Here is a 19,396-nt window from a genome sequence, read left to right as displayed (position 1 = left end):
AGCTGTGTGAGATCACGGCCGCCTGCACAGAGCAGCCAATGATGTGCGAGAAACTCGTCAAAGACGGTTTTGTCGGCAGGAAGTTTCCTGTTTGGATTTTTGGCGTAATGGCGGAGCACATAGAGGGAGAAAGCAGTGCAGCTAGCGATAGCAGGTGAGACCAGCTTGTAATTAAATATGACACAGAGTATTGACTGTTTCCTTATGTGACACCCTGCTAGTGCGACGAGCAGACTAACAGTTCAGTAGCGAAGGAACTGTCTTGCAGGTTAGCAGCCAGGCTAATGTTATCTTATCTAGCTGCTGTTTCTCAAACCAAGTCAAATAAATCGCACCATTCACTGAGTTTTTATTTCCTTATGTTTTGTGGTGCACTGCAGCTACAACAAATGACTAAAACATGGCTGAATTATTAATTTTGATGGCTGAAAATATGACTTTGCGCATTAGAGTAGGAATAACTGTGGCACGAAGGTGTCGTAACAGGGATGCGTTGTGTTTTCAGTTGCTAACTTTCAGCTAGCTTCCAGAAATGATTGTTCCTGTTGCACATGAAAACTGACGTATAGCTGTATAATTTATACGCAACCCCTGAAAACTATTGCATGCACTTATCTTGATTTTGCTTCCTACAAGGTAGTTTCATGAAGTTGGCTAAACGGCTTACTCTGCTAGCTGCCCAAGTTATCGCTAACGCTATCTTTAACTTGCACCTAGCAAACGGCTTGCGAACCGACGTCACGTCGCGCTGCATGATGGGATCATTCCGCCATTTTTGAAGGTTTAGTGCTTTGTTCACACTGCAGGAGCTGAAAGATATGCCTGTTTTATTGTTTTATTATTTTATTGTGTGTAAAAAAATATACTCAATAGACAATGCTCTTCAATAATTACCAAACCCATTTAGAGATCTGTAAGCAGTATGGCTGCCAGCCCTTGCGGGGGCTGTACTTCATGATTGAGGGCATGGTTTCGCAAAAACAAAGTGAAAGCAGCGTTCAGGAGATGATTTTCAGGACGTCTGCAAAGTTAGGGTTGTGGATTTCTAATGACAACTAGGTCACGTAAAAAAAAAAAACATGGCCGCCATCAGCCAATCAGCTTTCAGCAGACATTTAACAAACGCTACGTCTCAATGCGCCTACTTATACTATGCACTAAAAGTATGCACACTCTTTGTGAAGAAAAAGTACATACTTTTCAATGTGTAGCAAAAGAGTATGCAAGTACTGGGACATACTAACACACCATGTAAAGGAAGAGAATGTTGTTGCCTGGAAGAGAACACTGTTACCATAAACAAACTCTTCACTGCATTTCAGCTTTTCTTCATTCATTATTCCTTCTATAATTTCTACTATATAATTTAATTTATCATTCCCTTGATTTATTCAGTTACACCGCTCTAAAATGTCTCCTTGAACGCAGTAAAGCGAACCATCACAAAACTCCTCCTCCATTGCACAAGGCCTTGTGGGCAATATTAGCTGAAACAGTGTCCACGGATCCACACTTCAGGAAGCAGTAGACCATCCGGGTACCTCTGGGATACTCATTTCAGCATACTATGATGTGGGACACACTAATACTAATCTCGGATACTATTTAGGATGGATAGTAGGCGATTTGAGATGCAGGAAGAGTTAACACTGAGATAACCTAACAAAACTTGAACAGTATTGTTGTGTTCGAGGCGAGATTGTAACCAACCTGTAAAAGCCAAAGAAAACGCCTCCTCAGTATGAAATTCCTCCTCGTCAGCTTGGAGCAGTCTTCTCCACTACAAGTTCCTCCCCAGTTTAAGGAGTGACGTCAAGTGACTTGTACTGTATGTGCAAGTATTTATTATAGATCAACCAACATACAGACTTATAGACACACAAACAAATAACAAAGAAAGTAAATTCTCGGTTAACACAATCCCTGTGTTCAATACGCACATGCATCAAACCGAGAGCCTCGTATCAAACTCATCTATATGATACACCATACTGTTACACTCCTAATGCTGTTATCACAATATGGCAAATAGTATCATGAGTGATACTGAGTGTGCGCTCATGAATTAAGTTCACCATGAACTCTTCTTTCAGAATGGCCCTGCAGCAAGCTTTACGTTTTCCTAGCCCAGCGCCCCCTCCCAGCACAGTGATGCGAGGTCCTCCACCGCTTCTACGACCTCCACCACCTCCTTTTGGCATGATGAGGGGGCCTCCACCACCACCCAGACCTCCTTTCGGACGTCCGCCTTTTGATCCGAGTATGTCAGCGATTCCCCCACCTGGTGCCATGCCTCCACCAATCGCGCCGCCTCATCTACAGGTACGTTTGCTCAGAACATTCCCAATACAATACACTTTCATAAACCATTAATGTGTTTACTAATGCTTATTCCAAAATACACTAATGTAAATTGTACAAAGATGTGACTGGTAATGTAACTGTAATGATTTGGTGCTATAAAGCAGGCTCTGTTTGTATAAATGTGTATATATATATATAAATGTTGTATATTGTATATAATTTTTTTTTTTTTTTTTTTTTTTTTTTTTAAATATCCAGAGGCCCCCCTTTCTGCCTCCACCCATGGGGAACATGCCCCCTCCTCCTGGCATGATCTTCCCTCCTGGAATGCACCCGGTACCAGCAGCTGGGGGTGCTGGAGGCACAGCAACTGAGGAGATCTGGGTGGAGAACACTACCCCGGAGGGAAAGGTACTGACACCACTGGATACTGTGCACCTATCTTTTTATTTACTTTAACAAACTCTTGCTGATAACATGGAGGCCATTTCATGATCAGGTTCAGCGTGTGCCTGTTAGGTATGGGCTGTATTTATTGGCACTGGTTTGAAGGATTTTTTTTTTTTTGTACTGTAATGTTGGTGGCCTTTATGTTATATCTATTTGAGTGCTTTTTATTCAAGCAATACATAATAGTTTGTTGTGGGCAGGTACCTGGATGTTTTAGATGTTGGATTTTAGACCGCTTACCTTATTTCTTTTTCCCAGGTCTACTACTACAATGCTAGGACCCGTGAGTCCGCCTGGACCAAACCAGAGGGGGTGAAGGTTATTCAGCAGTCAGAGCTTACGTCTATAGTGACTGCCCAAGCAGGAGCAGGAGGATCTACTTCCAGCAGCCCTGCCTCTACTACAGCCAATAATGCAACTACAGTGACTGCTGTGTCCACCCAGCAGGCTTCCCCCACCCACACCCTCACAGCCAGCCCTGAACGGACCACTAGCCCCACACCCACTGTCTCCCAGCCTGTGGCCAGTGAGTACTGAACTCATTTATAGACCATTTAGAGGTAATATAAGATCTGTCAGGGAAAAAAGTTTATCATATGCGGAAGTGGCAGCATAAAGAGTGTGGTGATAATCTGGTGTACCAGTGGCCTAACATCCGCCAGGACAACCTTCGATGATGCAACTCCACTGTACCATGTGATCAGTTAGTTTACATGCTACCAAAAGTCTCTCTGGATTTGAATGGGAGTAATTCAAATGAGTTAACTTATATATATATGTATGTATATATATATATATATATATATATATATATATATATATATATATATATATATATATATATATATATATAATGTATGTGTGTGTGTGTGTGTATATATATATATATATATATATAAAACTTTATATTACTTTACACAGTAATCATCATATATTGAGTGTTTTGTGTTCCTGTTTGAGCATATTTATATTTTTTTTAATTTGATGCTTTTCTTTCATGTTATTTTTTTTACAAAATGTCATATGGAGCGATATTTAGATAGACCAATGCCCAAAACCAAGACAAGACCAAGTACAAATGCCAATAAGTCCAAGTCAGTACAGAAAACCTCTTGAGACCAGACTTGAGTCCTACAGCCCTGGCTTGGATCTAAAAAAACAATCAGTTATTCAACAGCATATACACTATATGGCCAAAAGTATGTGGACACCTGACCTTCACACCCACACAAGGGTTTGGAAGAGATAAACTTAACACTTTTACAGCAAACAGTGAGTCTGCCAAATGCCATAAATGTCTTCCTCTAATGCTCTTATGGGCAAAAAATCCCCCAGCCATGTTCCAGAATCTAGTGGAAAGCCTTCCCAGAAGAGGGGAGGCTGTTATAAATGTCACACCTTTGCTGTTATAGTAGTTGGCTCTGATGGCACTGATACCTTTATAGACACCAAATAATGTTTGTACTCTTAGTGATAGTTTCATATTTACTAAAATAGTCAGTTTTACTACTTGTGAATAGTATTTAGAAAAATTATAGAAAATTCCCTATACTAAATACCTCCATTGCTTTCATTATTTTCATAGTACTGTATGAGCCTCAAATGTCATTTGTCAACAGGGCTGGCATGATTATGAAAAAAAATTAAGACTGTGTGTACAAATAAATACAAATTGATTTAAAAAAAAAAAATCCTTTGCTCCAGGCGAAATTCTGCAGGCTTCTTCATCTTCATAAAACTCGGCGATGCTTTGCTTGACTTCATCACTTCAGGGCTCTCCCTTCCTGGAATCTGGTTCTGCTTATATACTGTTTTGATGCAGGAGTGACCTTGCTTTCTTAGCCATGTACTGTGTGACACCAAACTGCTCAGATGTTTTCTCCAAAGTAGAGCTTCAGGGCACCAAGGTTAGCAGTTCCAGTTGCTGGTTCATGTCTGAGGTGTGACACTTCATCAAATCCTCAATTAGATCCTCATAATTCTTACACTGGGTGCACTTTCCCTCTACCTTGTGGTTGGTAGGCCTTCGGGTGTTGCACCAATGGCTGAAACAACAACTGTCTCCAAAACCTTCTGTGCATCACCAAGTTTCCTTTTTACATATGACAATTTTCTTGGTTTGCTTAATTTGGTGATTTTAAATGGTGACAGACCCATTGATGTAAAGCTTGTTGATGCCATCTCCAGAGACATATCTTCAGTCTCTACTTCAAAGTCACTCTGTTCCACCTCAGTACTGGATTCTGCTGGGTCATTGGCGGCCTCAGAGTGACATCTTGGACATAATGTCATTCCAGGTTTCTCAGCTACATGCATTCTTTTCAAGAGGCCAGTCAGTTCAACTCTGTGAAACAACACAGAGTCCAGCTCTTACAGTTTTTTTGGGTTTGTTGAAGGAATCACAACATTTTGTTTGGTATTGTTCAATTCAGTTGAGATAAACCATTCTATGATGAATGCAAATGTAATCTTTGGCACCAAATCCACTTAAACTCCACGTAAACCACTCCACTGTTTTTCTTTTGATGAGCTCTACGTTGTTTGCTGTAAAAGTGTTAAGTTTATCTCTTCCAACCTTGTGGGTATGACTTTAAAAAAAAAAAAAAAAAAAAAAAAGTGGAAGTCAGAATTTAAGAGACCACTAACAGATGAAATGGATGCCATGACTGCTGTTGCACTAGACAAGATGATAATTTGAGACAACTGGGCCTGTGCTGTTTTCACAGGCTTTTATATGCACACAAGATTGCGCAATTCTAAAATCCATGTGAGGACAGATCTATAATTACACAATACTTCTAGGCAGCAGACAATTTTACTGATAACTGGTTTGTGGAGCATTTTAGGAACTTCTAGGGACTTCCCATTGCTTCCACATTAATGCGATATGTTGGGTATATGGTTTTTACAGAAGTAGAAATATATGAAGACATCTCTGTTAGCACTAGAACCATTGCTTATGCATGCTAAAAAAAAAAAAAAAGCTCTAGTACTTTGTCTGAACACTGAATTTTACCCTTTTTTAAATGGTACGTTTGTCAGTTTGACCAATTTCAGCAATATTAACTTGCCATTTTGAGGGATGCATGTATTTATTATTATTATTATTATTATTATTATTATTATTATTACTTTAAATCAGTCAGATACAGCCTTGCTATGAACTGGACTACTGAAGACGTGCATTAACTCTGGCTAGAAATATTTGAGTACAGCTTTGTAAAGTCATTAAAACCAAAGCCACGAAAAAATACAGAAAGCTGAAGAAAAATTAGTTTAAAAAAATGAACAATTTTCTATGCATCACATTTTTAAAAAACGATGGTCCCATCACTCCAGTATGTTAGATTTGTCAGTCGTTTATGTACTAAAGGTTTGAGCAAATTCTGAGATCATAGTGCAGACACTTGTGGTAAATGTGGAATGATCCCACTACATTTGATTATTTCTGCATGGAGCTTCCTCGTCCACTAATATACACTAGGGTTTTTGTGCAATTTTGGCACCGCTGCAAATTAAATATGCAAAGCATTCCAAGCATTTCAAGTATTCCTGTCATATGACTGTGACTGCTTATAACCAAGATCTAAATATGTTTTTTGGGTAGACAGAATAATATAATATGTGTAATATGAGGTGCTCTTTCAATGTAATGTTTTCACTAGTGCAGTAATTTGCTGCAATAATGTCTTTTTGTTTACTGTAGCTCCTGCTGTATCTGAGATCCCCCCTGTAGCTTCCACCCCTCCTGCCAGTGTTGGTGTGACACCAGTTGCTGTGGTCAGTGTTCCAACAGTCACAGCTACAGTTACAGCAGGGCAGACGGTACCTTTACTTCCTCGAAGCCTCCCACCAGGTCTTCCCCATGCTGTGGCCCAGCCTGCTGCTGCAATCCCAGCATTTCCCCCGGTCATGGTGCCCCCATTTAGAGTGCCTTTACCTGGCATGCACATCCCCCTACCAGGTATGGCAGAATATCACTCTCAAACTATGTGTCTGCTGTGGGAATTGTTTGTTCAATAGTCATGCTCTAACATCTTCTGACATGTTAAAAGTAAAAAGGTCTACTAGTATTGTGCTGTGTTTCAGTTGAACATTAATTAATTTAACTGAGCATTAACACTAGATGGCACCAGGGTGCTATTGCCCGTATTATGGAATTAGGCCTGTGTGATATGGTGATGCATGTTGTAGGACAATAGAAAAATGTCAGTTAATTTAATTTTCTATTATCACCAATGTTGCAAAAGCCACTTTCTGGCAGCCAATTTACTTCAGTAAGATCAGTGCTAGGTGTTACTAGTGGTATGCTGTAACGAAAACTAGCATGGAGGAGTGTGACACAGAGTGAAACTCCCTGCAGCACTCTGGCACAAAACGGGCATCAGCCCAACTAAAAGATGAGGAACTTGTACCTAAAAAGGGAGGTTCTTCTGTTTGGATTCCTAGAACTTGAATTTGAATAGACTGTTTTAATGTTTATTTTTTATATTTTGTATTAAAATTGTTCCCATTTTGACAGTGTTATTTTTTTACTTATTCTCTTTTGTGATCGTTCTTTTGTGAACCAAAACGTGAATTTCACTGATGTTCACTGAATTATCAAAAAGCATGCATGCACTTATTTTCTATTATTTTATCATCAGTTTTAGAGAAAACGTAATATGATGATGTGTATCGTATGAAGAAATTGTCCATATCATGATAAGCTTTTGTCCATCTCGCCCAGCCCTACATGGAATTGTGGAATAATTATGGTCTTTAGCTCCTTATTATATTCATGATGATGATTATGCATTTGGTATATGTTGTAGAACATTAAATCTGATTTTTAGGTATGTTACCGAGCATGGGCCCTCCTTTAGTACCCATGATGCACCCACAGCTGGCCATCACAGCAGCTCCTGCTGCTTTGGCAGGTGCACACCCGCTCCTAGAATGGTCTGAATATAAAACAGTGGATGGCAAGACCTACTACTACAATAACCGTACTCAGGAATCCACCTGGGACCAACCTCCTGAACTAAAGGAGAAAGGTGTGATATGGTTCTTTTTAAAAATTCATTTGTTCATTGTTTTAACAACCCACATAGAAAGAGTAGACTGGCGAGAAAACAGGCAACATTATATGATGATGTACTTACTGTCTGATCATCTAGACAAGGATGGAGATGAAGCTAAAGATGACCAGTCTGCTGATGACTCTGAGGCTATGGATATTGGTGATGTAGAACTTAAAGCTGAAGCCTCCATTCTGGCCAAAGAGGTAAAAGCAGTTCTTGTATTGATTTATTAGACTTGTGGAAATGAATCAGGCTTCAGAGCTTTTTATTCTGGTCTTTCAGGCACCAAAGGAGGAAGAAATGACAGAAGAAGAAAAGGCAGCCCAAAAGGCTAAACCAGTCGCCACCAACCCTATCCCTGGAACTCCCTGGTAAGCTTTTATAGGGGGAAAAAAAAACTTTCATAATTCCTTCAACTATAATTGGTATAGATTCTTTTGGATTAGTGTAATTTTTTCCCCTTCTTTTCAAAATATTTTTATTTTGTAGGTGTGTGGTGTGGACTGGTGATGACCGTGTGTTCTTCTACAATCCCACTACACGACACTCCATGTGGGATCGACCAGATGAATTGGTTGGTCGGGTGGATGTGGATAAATACATCCAAGAACCTCCACACAAGAAGACTTTGGATGACTCAAAGAAAACGGGTATAAACCCTCATAATTTAAACAGATCATAACCATGAACGGTGTGATTAGGAAAAACTAAGTGAGGATACAAAACAGATTGTAAATGAAGTAGTGCAACCATTTTATTTTAGCCCCAGGGATCAACAAAGAGGACCCTGAAGCCAGCACAGAAGAAACACAAGATGAACCTTCTAAGGCGAAGAAGAGGAAGTAAGTACCAGTCCTGTTAAATATAGAGACAGCAGGGGACCAGTTAAACAATACTGAGGGGCACCTAGCTTCTGCTACGTGTTGAACTATGAGCATGAAGAATAAACATAGTTTACTCATTAAAAAGGATTCTAAACGTACATGTATCCATAATAAACTAATTGTTAATTGGACCTTTATTTTAGTTTTTACGTTGGAGAATTTTTTTTGTCGAAATGAACCCAATGCTGATCTATTTTAACTTTCATAATCTTTACTCGGATCTGTACTGAGTGGTGACGTCGTATTGTCCAGATTTACCAAGTCAAATCAGTCACTGTTTCCCATCAGTGCCCTTCAAGCCTGCTTCTCCCTGACCCCAAACAGTGGTCGTGTTGCACTGGGGACTATTTTTCAGGGAACGCTTCTAAGCTCTGGCGATGCCAACATGGGCCTCCAAGGTAACCCACCTTGCTTGACCTCTCTCTAGCCTGCATTAGGAAAACCCCAGTGAAGCAATCGAAACGCCCTCATTTGAACCCTGATTTTTCTACTTCTTGTTTTGAATAATAGGAATTCAGAAGTAATAGTAAGGCAGGGGAACAAAAATTAGGCCTAATTATTGTCCTGGTCAAGACCATACAAAGTTTTCAAATGATAAACGAATGGTCAAAGGATGAAAATCATAATCAGTCTATAATATGTCTCTTTCCTCAGAATATGAAATATCACATATTTACCAGCCATTCTCACTGATTACTTCTCACATTGCTGTTTCCCCCTCCAGGAAAGAGGAGGTGAAAGAAAGTGATGCGGAGAAAGAGGCGGCCGTGGAGGCCGAGCTGAAGGCAGCTCGGGATCGGGCAGTTGTACCCCTGGAGGCCCGTCTCAATCAGTTCAAGGACATGCTGCTGGAGAGAGGGGTAAAACACTTCAACGCAATACTCTAACCAGCTCTGTAATGTTAGACACATAAATCTGAATGGAAACCCACCAAGGTACAATCTTCAGTTTGTTCTCCTTCCTGTCCTCTATCTTCATATTTCTCTTGTTGGTGTTTTCTCTATTGCTTCTACTGATCTGTTTCTATTATTTGAGTAAATGGTGTATTGATTCTTCTAGACAGTTTGTATATTTGTATTTTCTAGAGCTTTTCTTTGTCAGTTGTAATTGAAACAGTGACATTTGGATATGAACTAGGGATGCATCAATATGAAAATGCTGGGCCGATATTTAAAAAGTAGCTGTGCAATGGGCAAATATGTAAATAATTACATATTGAAAAGCATTTATTGAAAGATTTCAAAATATTTTGAAGGATTTCTAATGAAAATACAGATAGGTGACAAATAAAAGGAAAAACATGAAAAAATGAGTGGAGAAACATAATGACTGCATAATGAATGCTTCCAGACAAGTGTACTGAATGATAAAATTAAGCAGTTAACATCCTACCTGGGGCATCTCTCAGCAATCCTACACTGTATCCTTAACAAGTGGGTGAGTACATACATAGTGTACACCAAGACCTGAAAGCCTCCCCCTGAAGTGAAGGGGTCTGGTGGCTCTGTTATGCCATGGGGGCAGTTTGCTGCCATGGTTTGGGTCCACTTGTCCACTTTGAGGGAAGAGTCACTAGAAATCAATACAGAGTTAGTCTGATGGATCACCTTTATCCTACAATGAAAAGGTTTTTTACCTGATGGGTGTGGACTCTTGTAGGATGACAGTGGTCCCATTCACATGGCTTGCTGAATGGTTTAATGGGTGTGAAAAGGATGCAGATCAGATGTTATGGCCTGTGCACTCACAAGATTTTGCCCCAAGACATGTTAGACAGCCCTCTCCACCTCAAACCTCAAAACACCAATTGAGGGAATATCTTTTGAAGAATAATGTTCCATCCATTAGCGTTCCAGCTGTTAAGGCACATTAAGTTGTTCTGGTAGAATGTGGTGGCCCAACACCTTGCAAAGACTGTTTTTGTTTTTCCTTCAATTTGTGGCCTGCCTGTATGTCATCTTCCCAAAGTGCTGCAGGTTTAACTGGCAGTAAAAATTCTGCATGCATATGTACTCCTCTGGATATCATAGTATTAATTATTGGACAAATCTTAACATTAAATTGGCTAATAACTGCCTACAAGACTATCGGCACCAACGTTGTTGTGCAGCCCTATAGTTTACTGCTCAAAATTGTTCATTTTTGTCAGTGTGTTTACGTGGAACAAATTCTGTCTCTCTCATTCATTTTGCAACATATTTTGATGATTATTTTTATGGTGTACTATTAAGCATTGGATTAAGTATTTTCCTTCAGTGTATCTGAAATTCAGAAATGTGCAGCCGCACTTAAATATACAGTGCCTCCAGAGCATATTTACCCCCCAGTGATTATTTCTCTTTCTGCTGTATTCCAACATCAAATTTAAACCTATCAGAATGGGATTTTTTTTCCTCCTCCTTTTGAAGTGACACTCCTACAGAAATAAAATTAAATAAATTATTTTGATGTCCTCAGAATTATTTGAAAATAAATTTTTCAATAAATTAAAAAACTGCTTACTTGATAAGTATTCACCCCCTCCGTGTGAGTTTTCTCTGAAAAGTTTCTGTGAGCTTTGCGCATTTTGATTTTGGCATTTTCTTCCATTCCTCACTGCAGATGCTCTAAAGCTCTCCCAAATTAGATTGTGAATGTTGATGGACAGCAATTTTTAGGTCATGCCACAGAATTTCAGTTGGATTTAAGTGTGGGCGTTGACTTGTCCAGTCTAAAACACAAAACTCCTTTTTTCAAGCCATTCCTTTGTAGTTTTTTTTTTTTGCCCAGTGCTTTGACTCTTTGTCCTGTTAGAACATAGATATTCACCCAAAACACAGAGCTCCAGCTGACTGGAACAGGTTCTCTTCAGCAATTTGCTTGTATTTGGTTTCATCCAAGTTGCCCATGCTGGCAACAAGCAACAGTTTCTCCTGCTGAAAAGCTACCCTAGAGCATGATGCTACCACCACCTCCCTTGATGCTTGCGCTAAACATATAACGTTTGGTCTTAACGTGCTTTTAGACCAAATGGCTCAATTTTTTTTTCTTTTCCAAAAGCTCTCAGATATTGTCACATGCCTTCTATCAAACTCGAGGCATGCCTTTGTTAGCCTTTCTCAGAAGTGGCTTCCTTCTGGCTTCTCTCCCATTGTGGTGATGTTTGTGAAGAGCTGATAATGTTGTCGAGGTCTGCACATAGACCTTTTTTTTTTGTTGCAATAGACCAAAAAGAAAAATAATCACAAGTTGGTAAATACTTTCTGGCAGCACCATATAGTGGATTTTGATGTGCTATAAAGCAGACATTTTTAATAAAATACCTGATGTATAATATAATATATGACTTTAACAGTTAACTGGGCCATGTGATTACTAAAAATGTAAATTTATCAATATTTTCAGCACTGACCATGCTTTTGAAGAAGATGACAGTAGTATAAAGTTGAATGATTGCAATGAATGAGTAGACTAGTGCCCATACTGTGACTATGTAATGAATGAGCATAAGAAAGGAGAGAAAGAATGCGGGACCCACAGGGGCAAGAACTTCTTCAGTTTGTCTAGTTATACTGCAGTTTATTTTTAAACAGTAAAATGTGCTTTCATTTTTTCTTTCTGTGTAATTGCTATCTGTATTGCACAGTAAGAACTGATTGCCACTGTACCAAAGTACAATTTCCCAATGGACAATAGCTATCAGACAATAAAGTAAGCAGATGAGTAACTAAACAGAGCATCTGCAGCATTAAGGTTCTTTACACTTGACTTTTTTTCTTCCTAACGTTATATTTTGTTAACCTGTAATCACATTTTATACCTACAGGTTTCAGCCTTTTCCACATGGGACAAAGAGTTGCACAAGATAGTGTTTGATCCACGCTATTTACTTCTCAATCCCAAAGAGAGGAAGCAGGTCATGAATACTTTTACCTACTATTAAAAGCAGAGTTGAAAAGGTGCCTGTTTTTGAGCTATAGTACAATTTATCCAGCTGTTGTTTCTAAAAAAAGGATTTGTATCTACAGGTGTTTGATCAGTTTGTGAAGACTCGGGCTGAAGAGGAGAGAAAAGAGAAGAAAAACAAGCTCATGCAAGCGAAAGAAGATTTTAGAAAGATGATGGAGGATGCCAGACTGAATGTTAGGTTTGTTGGAGGGTTTGCTTCACGTTTTAGAGAAGTCTTTTATGCATGCCAGGTTTTCGTATTCCCTTTGTAAATTAATAGGGCAATTACACAGTGACTGCAACTACTTTGAATGCAGACTGTATGACCAAAAGTATGTGGACACCTGAACATCACACTCTCATGTGGGCTTTCCCAAAATGGTTCTCATAAAGTTGGAAGCACAGAATTTTGTAGAATGTCTTGTATGGAGTATCATGAAGATTTCTCTTTGCACAGAGCCCTAACCTCAACCCAGCTGAACAACTTTTGAATGAATTGGAACACCAAATGCGTGCCAGGCCTCCTTGTCTGACATCAGTGTCTGATATCACTATTGCTCTTGTGGCTGAATGAGCAGATCCACACAGACATGTTCCAAAATTTGCTTGTCAGCAGAGTGGAGGCTGTTGTAGCAGCAAAGGGGGACCAAGGGGCGATTATGTTAATTTAACCAGCTATCCCTTATCCTGTTGCTAAAAATGTGCCTCAGTGATTTTTATCCACCTTTTTGCCAGATATTGTCCCATTTGAAGTTATCACAAATGACTATTAAATGAAATATTATGTTATCCATTTTTGTTTGTCCCTATACAGGAAAGGAATAATACATTTTGCAATTTTATTATTTAGAACTACATTCAGCGAGTTTGCATCTAAACATGCAAGGGATCCTCGTTTCAAGGCCATTGATAAGATGAAGGACAGAGAGGCCATGTTCACAGAGTTCATGACTGCCTTTAGGAAGAAAGAGAAAGAAGACTCCAAAAACAAAGGAGAAAAGGTAACTCTAACTAGGATTTAAAGGGTAGGTTGACAAATTCGAATAAAGGATTGTCGGGTTATTCTGTTAATAAGTGTACTACAGTAAATATGTCTCTTAAAAACAGTAACTAAAGCTAGATGTAGTCATGACTGAATTTTAAAAAAAAAAATTTAGACCCAGACTGTGACAATCACTGGACTCCACAGATTACCCAAGAAATTATATTAGATTGGTCTAATACTGAGTTTTGACAAGTCCAAACTTCAGTACTTCTTCCCTGACCAATTCCTTCCTCTGTGTGTGTAGGTGAAGCAGGATTTTTTTGACTTGCTGTCAGACCACCATGTGGACATTCAGCAGCGCTGGAGCAAAGTCAAGGACAAGCTGGAGACCGATCAGCGCTACAAAGCTGTAGAGAGCTCTGCAGCTCGAGAGGAGCTCTACAGACAGTACGTGGAAAAGCAAGCGAAGGTATGGGACCTCTTTCTGGTTTAATGCTCTCTGTCTATTCTATGTATTTATATGCCTTAAGGGTGTACGCAAAAGTCAAATTGGATACAGTGATGCCTTGATACTACACATTTTCGATGCAGCAAAAACAAGCATTGCCTGAATATGTGCCTTAGGTTTCCATGTTCAATCTATTAAAACATTCAACATTACAAAAGTACAGTAATTGTAACTGAATAATTAGTGTTTGAACTTAGAACATGGCACCCTTTGTTTGAACCCACTCACAAATATTGGAACATGTGTCTAGCAGGTGTTTCTTGTTGCCCTGGTGTGCTCTGTTAGAGTGATTGTTTAAACAATTAATAGTTGTGCATGTTTACACTTGGTTTGAGCCTTGGGTCCCACGTGTGAAGACTGCATTTGTTGTTAAAAAGGATAAACCATCATGAAGACCAGAGAGCTGTCAGCTGTCAACGGGAGTAAAGCAAACCATGTTGATGCTGAAAAAAAAAAAAGAGGGAAATATTTGGAATGCCCTGAAAAAGAAAGAAACTACTGGTATACTAACACTCAGATATGGAACAGATCGGCCAAAACAACAGCAGGGGATGACAAACATTGTGAGGGTTGTGAAGAAAAACCCAAAAATAAGTCAGTGACGAAAACAGTAACCTCCACAGGGTAGGGGTTGATTTGGACAACTGCATGAACATGCAGTAAAGTGGACAGTGAGCGTATGAGTATACATACAATGATCAGCCATAACATTAAAACTACTGACATGTGAAGTGAATAACATCATCTCCTTACAGTGGCACCTGTCAAGGGGTGGGATATATTAGGCAGCAAGTAAACAGTCAGTTACCAAAGTTGAAGTGTTGGAAGCCTGAAAATTTGGCAAGCGTTAGGATCTAAGTGTGTCGCCAAAAAGGTCTTGTGGGGTGTTTTTCTTATGCAGTGGTTAGTACCTACCAAAGGTTCTAACAAGGAAGGACAACCGGTGAACCGGCAGAGGCAGTGTGATGCTCTGGGCAATGTTCTGCTGGGAAACCTTGGGTCCTGGCATTCATGTGGATGTTACTTTGACACGTACCACCTACCTAAACATTGTTGCAGACCAAGTACATCTCTTCACGGGAACGATATTCCCTAATGGCAGTGGCCTCTTTCAGCAGGATAATGCTCCCTGCCACACTGCAAAGATTGTTCAGGAATGGTTTGAAGAAAATGCCAAACAGTTCAAGGTTTTGACTTGGCCTCCAAATTCCTCAGATCTCAATCTGATCAAGCATCTGTGGGATGTGCTGGACAAACATGTCAGATCCATGGAGGCCCCACCTCACAACTTACAAGAATTAAAGGTTCTGCTGTTAACGTCTTGGTGCCAGATACCACAGCACACCTTCAGAGATCTTGTGGAGTCCATGCCTTGAAGGTTCATTTTATACATACGCACGCATACAAGCGCGCTCAGAATTGTGATATTGGACAGCTTGGCAAAAGAGAGCCAATTGTTGAATATTTGTTATTACTGACAATATGTTAAATCACAAACTGCGTATTCATGTTTTATCTACTTGCTTTGCTACTGTGGTGGCGTATACATTTACCTATTTTTGAGCTAGGTAAATGATTTCTTTGAGCTAGGTAAATGATTGTCCAGGCCTAATGTGTATATGTATTATGTGTAAAGCTTTTGCTCACAGTAATCTTTGAGTTACTGAAAAATGCTACACAAATAAAGTAATTCGACTTCATTATGTTGTAGTCTTGCGTGTGTGTGTGTGACTGGCTCTGTCCCTGCCCTTCTGCAGAGTGTGGATGCTGAGAAGGAGAAGGAACTGGAGCGCCAGGCCCGTATCGAGGCAAGTCTGCGTGAGAGAGAGCGTGAAGTGCAAAAAGCCCGATCTGAGCAAACCAAGGAAATCGACAGAGAGAGAGAGCAGCACAAGCGTGAGGAAGCTATCCAAAGCTTCAAAGCTCTGATGTCTGATATGGTCAGTACACTGTATGCACATGCGTTATGTTGTTATTAATAATAATGGTAACTTTGTTTATATATTGCAGTATACTGTCAAGTGCATTGCAAAACGTACCAAATGAGTGGGGAAAACCCACAAAGTATTTAGCAAAGAAAATGATTAAAAACAGTTAAAAGTAACCATATGAATAAATAATTGTCAAATTGTAATATTGTTGGCCTGATACAGAACACAGGATGTTGAGTTCTACCTTTCATACATTAACTACTCCATTATAGTTGAGGTTAATTTGGGCTCTGCATTTCCTACCAAAAAAAAAACCAAACACTGTATCTGTACGTACCTGCTTCCCTTTCTCAGCACGTCCCGTTGTGTTTATTCTGAATATGCATGCGTGCTCCTGTGAATAGGTGAAGTCGACTGATGTCTCCTGGTCCGATACAAGGCGCATTCTGCGCAAAGATCATCGCTGGGAATCTGCTGCCCTGTTGGAGCGCCATGAGAAGGAGAAGTTGTTTGAAGAGCATGTGGAAGTACTCACTAAAAGAAAAAAAGAGCAGTTCAGGCAGCTATTGGATGAGACCACCATGGTGAGGGGCATGCTGCCATCGCTTGTAGCTTAAACAGCCTTTAACAGAGTAACACATATATGTATTTGTCGAAGTATTTATTTATTATATAACTTGGTAATATTATTTTATTTATTACAATATTATATAACTTGTAATTCTTATAGTTATATATACAGTTATGTATTGAGTACTTATTCCCTGCTGTATGCAAAATTAATTTAATTGCTTTATATGGATTTTGGCTTCTCCAGTGTTTTACTTACTGACTGCAAATTGATTTGCCTGAAGGTGGTGCTCAAGTTCTGACTGGTGAATAAAAGTGTTGGTGACATTGATAGGCCATTTTCCTTGTGTTGCAGATCACACTGACCACCACATGGAAGGAGGTAAAGAAGGTCATTAAAGACGATCCTCGGTGCATCAAGTTCTCCAGCAGTGATCGAGTGAGTGAGCCAGATGCATTAGCACAGTGTAAAAGAGTTCTTCATATGCAAAAAAGCAGTGTTAACCTCATTAGTTTCTCTTTATAGAAAAGACAGAGGGAATTTGAAGACTACATAAAGGACAAATACATCACAGCCAAAGCTGACTTCAGAACGCTTCTAAAAGAGACAAAGTTCATTACATATAGGTAATGTAAATTTTATTTGTATTCTGTTTGTGTTCAAACAACAAACATAACTTGCTTGTAGAAGTCTGGTGGTCTGGGAAACCCCTCACATGGTGAAATTCTGACATTTTCTAGTATCTGAAGTTGTGAATACTGCAGGTTTTCCTGAACTGAATTATGTCTCTCATTTGATTCCCAACCAGTAATAGAGTTCTAGGATTTTAAAGTCTAGTTACCCCCAATAGTGAAAAGAGAGAAAATTGCATTTACAGATTGCCTTCCCATTGTGCTGCAGGAGCTTTGCAGGCATTTTGAGCATTTTGTTCTTATGTCCATTCCTCTACGGCCTGTAGTTATCCAACAGCTTGATCACTGACTTTCACAGTGTGGGAAAAGCACACTTAACCAGAAAGGTATCTTCAGGCAGACTGTTTTTCCTGCTGCATTTGTTAAACTGTTAAAAATACGGTGCCTCCAGAAAGTATTCACCTCCCAATGATTTCACTTTTTGCTGTACTGCAACATCAAATTTAAGCACATCAAAATGGGGTTTTTTCCTGCTCCGTTTGAAGTATCTCTTTACAGAAATAAAATTATTTGTTTAGATGTCAGAATTATTTCAAAATACAAAATCTTAAAATAAATAAATGAATTTAAAAAAAAAAACTGCTTAATTGATAAGTATTCACTCCATCAGCATGAATTGCCCTGCTGCAGCAGTTACAGATTTGACTTATCTTGGATGGGTTTCTGTGGCATTTTCTCTCATTCCTCAGTACAAATTTTCTCCAACCCCTAAAGTGTAGCTGTTCTCCTGAACACTTCTCTGATAATTGCCCTTCTTGCCCGAGCACTCAGTTAGGTCTGATCTTGGTAGTGTCTGGCAGTGTCATATTTTGTCCACTGGATTATAATGGATTTCACAGTGCTCCTAATCAGTTAAGCAGTTTTTGGAATTTTTATTTTATAAAAATAATTCTGACATCTAAATACATTATAATACCATTTTATAAAATATAATTATGTGTGTGTGTATATATATATATATATATATATATATATATATATATATATATATATATATATATATATATATATATATAATTTAGAGGCATTTCAAAAGGAGCAGAAAAAAAATCCAGCACTAATATACTTGCTGTAATTTGTTGTTGCAATACGCAAAAAAGAGAAATACATCACTGGAGGGATGAATACTTTCTGGAGTTACTGTATGTTATAGGCAGAAAGAAAGCCTGATTTTTCATTATTTTGGCCTGTTTGCCAGTATTCAGCCACAGTGACATCTGCTGGGTTTTCCCAGACAGCCAGGCATTTTTATTATTACTTTAAAGCCCATCATTGAGTGGAATTCATTCTAAAACATCAGCTTTTCAACTGTGGTGATAGAAAAACAAATTCTACACAATAGTGAACTATTCTCTTCTCTTTGTGCTTTCTTGCTTAGATCCCGAAGACTGATCCAGGAGTCGGACCAACACTTGAAGGACATTGAGAAAATCCTACAGAATGACAAACGTTATCTGGTCCTTGAGTGTGTCCCCGAGGAGCGGCGAAAGCTCACCATGTTCTATATAGAGGATCTGGACCGTCGAGGACCCCCACCTCCCCCAACAGCATCAGAGCCAACAAGACGCTCTACCAAGTGACGAAAGCCCGACCTCTGAGAACTGAACACAGAATTTATCCTGCACTGAGCACAGTGACTACCCAGAACATGTGTGTGTTTAATCAAACCATGTACATCTCCTGCTGCTGAGCTGTTGGCTAGCTCAAGTTAAATGTTCACGTTAATCTGTGATCTTTGGCTGTGAAGCAGGGTCAAGCAAATCAGTTTGTAGACGTAGCCATGATTGATACAGCAGCCTCGTCTCTTCATGACCCAGAATATGTATTTTTAGTCAGATACTGCTGAAACAGCAGGGACAGAAGTGTGTAAGCCAGTGCAGTGTTCATTTTCATTAATTATTTACCACTCTGTAAATGGTGCAGATGTTTCATCTTTCTTAAAGTGGATTGCTTATGACATGTTGCTGTTTCTGTAAGCAGTGACTGGAAATAAATGCAGCCTCAGGCTTTTTCATTTTTTTTAAATGCATACGTGAGTGGTTCTCAAGCACACAGGTAAGAAGCCATGACACCAGAAACGA

The 19,396-nt window shown here is 39.3% G+C and overlaps 1 protein-coding gene across 1 annotated transcript; it reads left to right on the top strand.

Moving 5' to 3' along the window:
• Window positions 1-15: 15 nt before the first annotated feature.
• Window positions 16-19,340, top strand: tcerg1b (transcription elongation regulator 1b (CA150)). Its single transcript, XM_026941505.3, has 20 exons — window positions 16-154; window positions 2,094-2,322; window positions 2,563-2,715; window positions 3,013-3,280; window positions 6,461-6,718; window positions 7,590-7,790; window positions 7,914-8,020; window positions 8,100-8,188; window positions 8,307-8,467; window positions 8,581-8,659; window positions 9,426-9,561; window positions 12,507-12,596; window positions 12,709-12,827; window positions 13,479-13,629; window positions 13,918-14,082; window positions 15,879-16,061; window positions 16,457-16,636; window positions 16,978-17,061; window positions 17,149-17,249; window positions 18,694-19,340. Exons 1-20 carry the CDS (start codon window positions 39-41, stop codon window positions 18,893-18,895), a joined length of 3,072 nt encoding a protein of 1,023 aa, XP_026797306.3. The 5' UTR covers window positions 16-38; the 3' UTR covers window positions 18,896-19,340.
• The last annotated feature ends 56 nt before the right edge of the window (window positions 19,341-19,396 follow it).

Source organism: Pangasianodon hypophthalmus, chromosome 15 (genome assembly GCF_027358585.1).
Source record: "Pangasianodon hypophthalmus isolate fPanHyp1 chromosome 15, fPanHyp1.pri, whole genome shotgun sequence".
In the NCBI taxonomy this organism is placed as follows: Eukaryota; Metazoa; Chordata; class Actinopteri; order Siluriformes; family Pangasiidae; genus Pangasianodon; species Pangasianodon hypophthalmus.
Note: the sequence above shows the minus strand (reverse complement) of the source record. Positions and strands in the feature narration are given on the sequence as shown.

Coding starts and splice junctions, on each gene's coding strand:
- tcerg1b (XM_026941505.3), top strand. CDS start 39: ATGATGTGCGAGAAACTCGTCAAAGACGGTTTTGTCGGCAGGAAGTTT. Junction 3,281..6,460: donor TGTCTCCCAGCCTGTGGCCA/GTGAGTACTGAA, acceptor TGTTTACTGTAG/CTCCTGCTGTATCTGAGATC. Junction 8,021..8,099: donor CCTCCATTCTGGCCAAAGAG/GTAAAAGCAGTT, acceptor CTGGTCTTTCAG/GCACCAAAGGAGGAAGAAAT.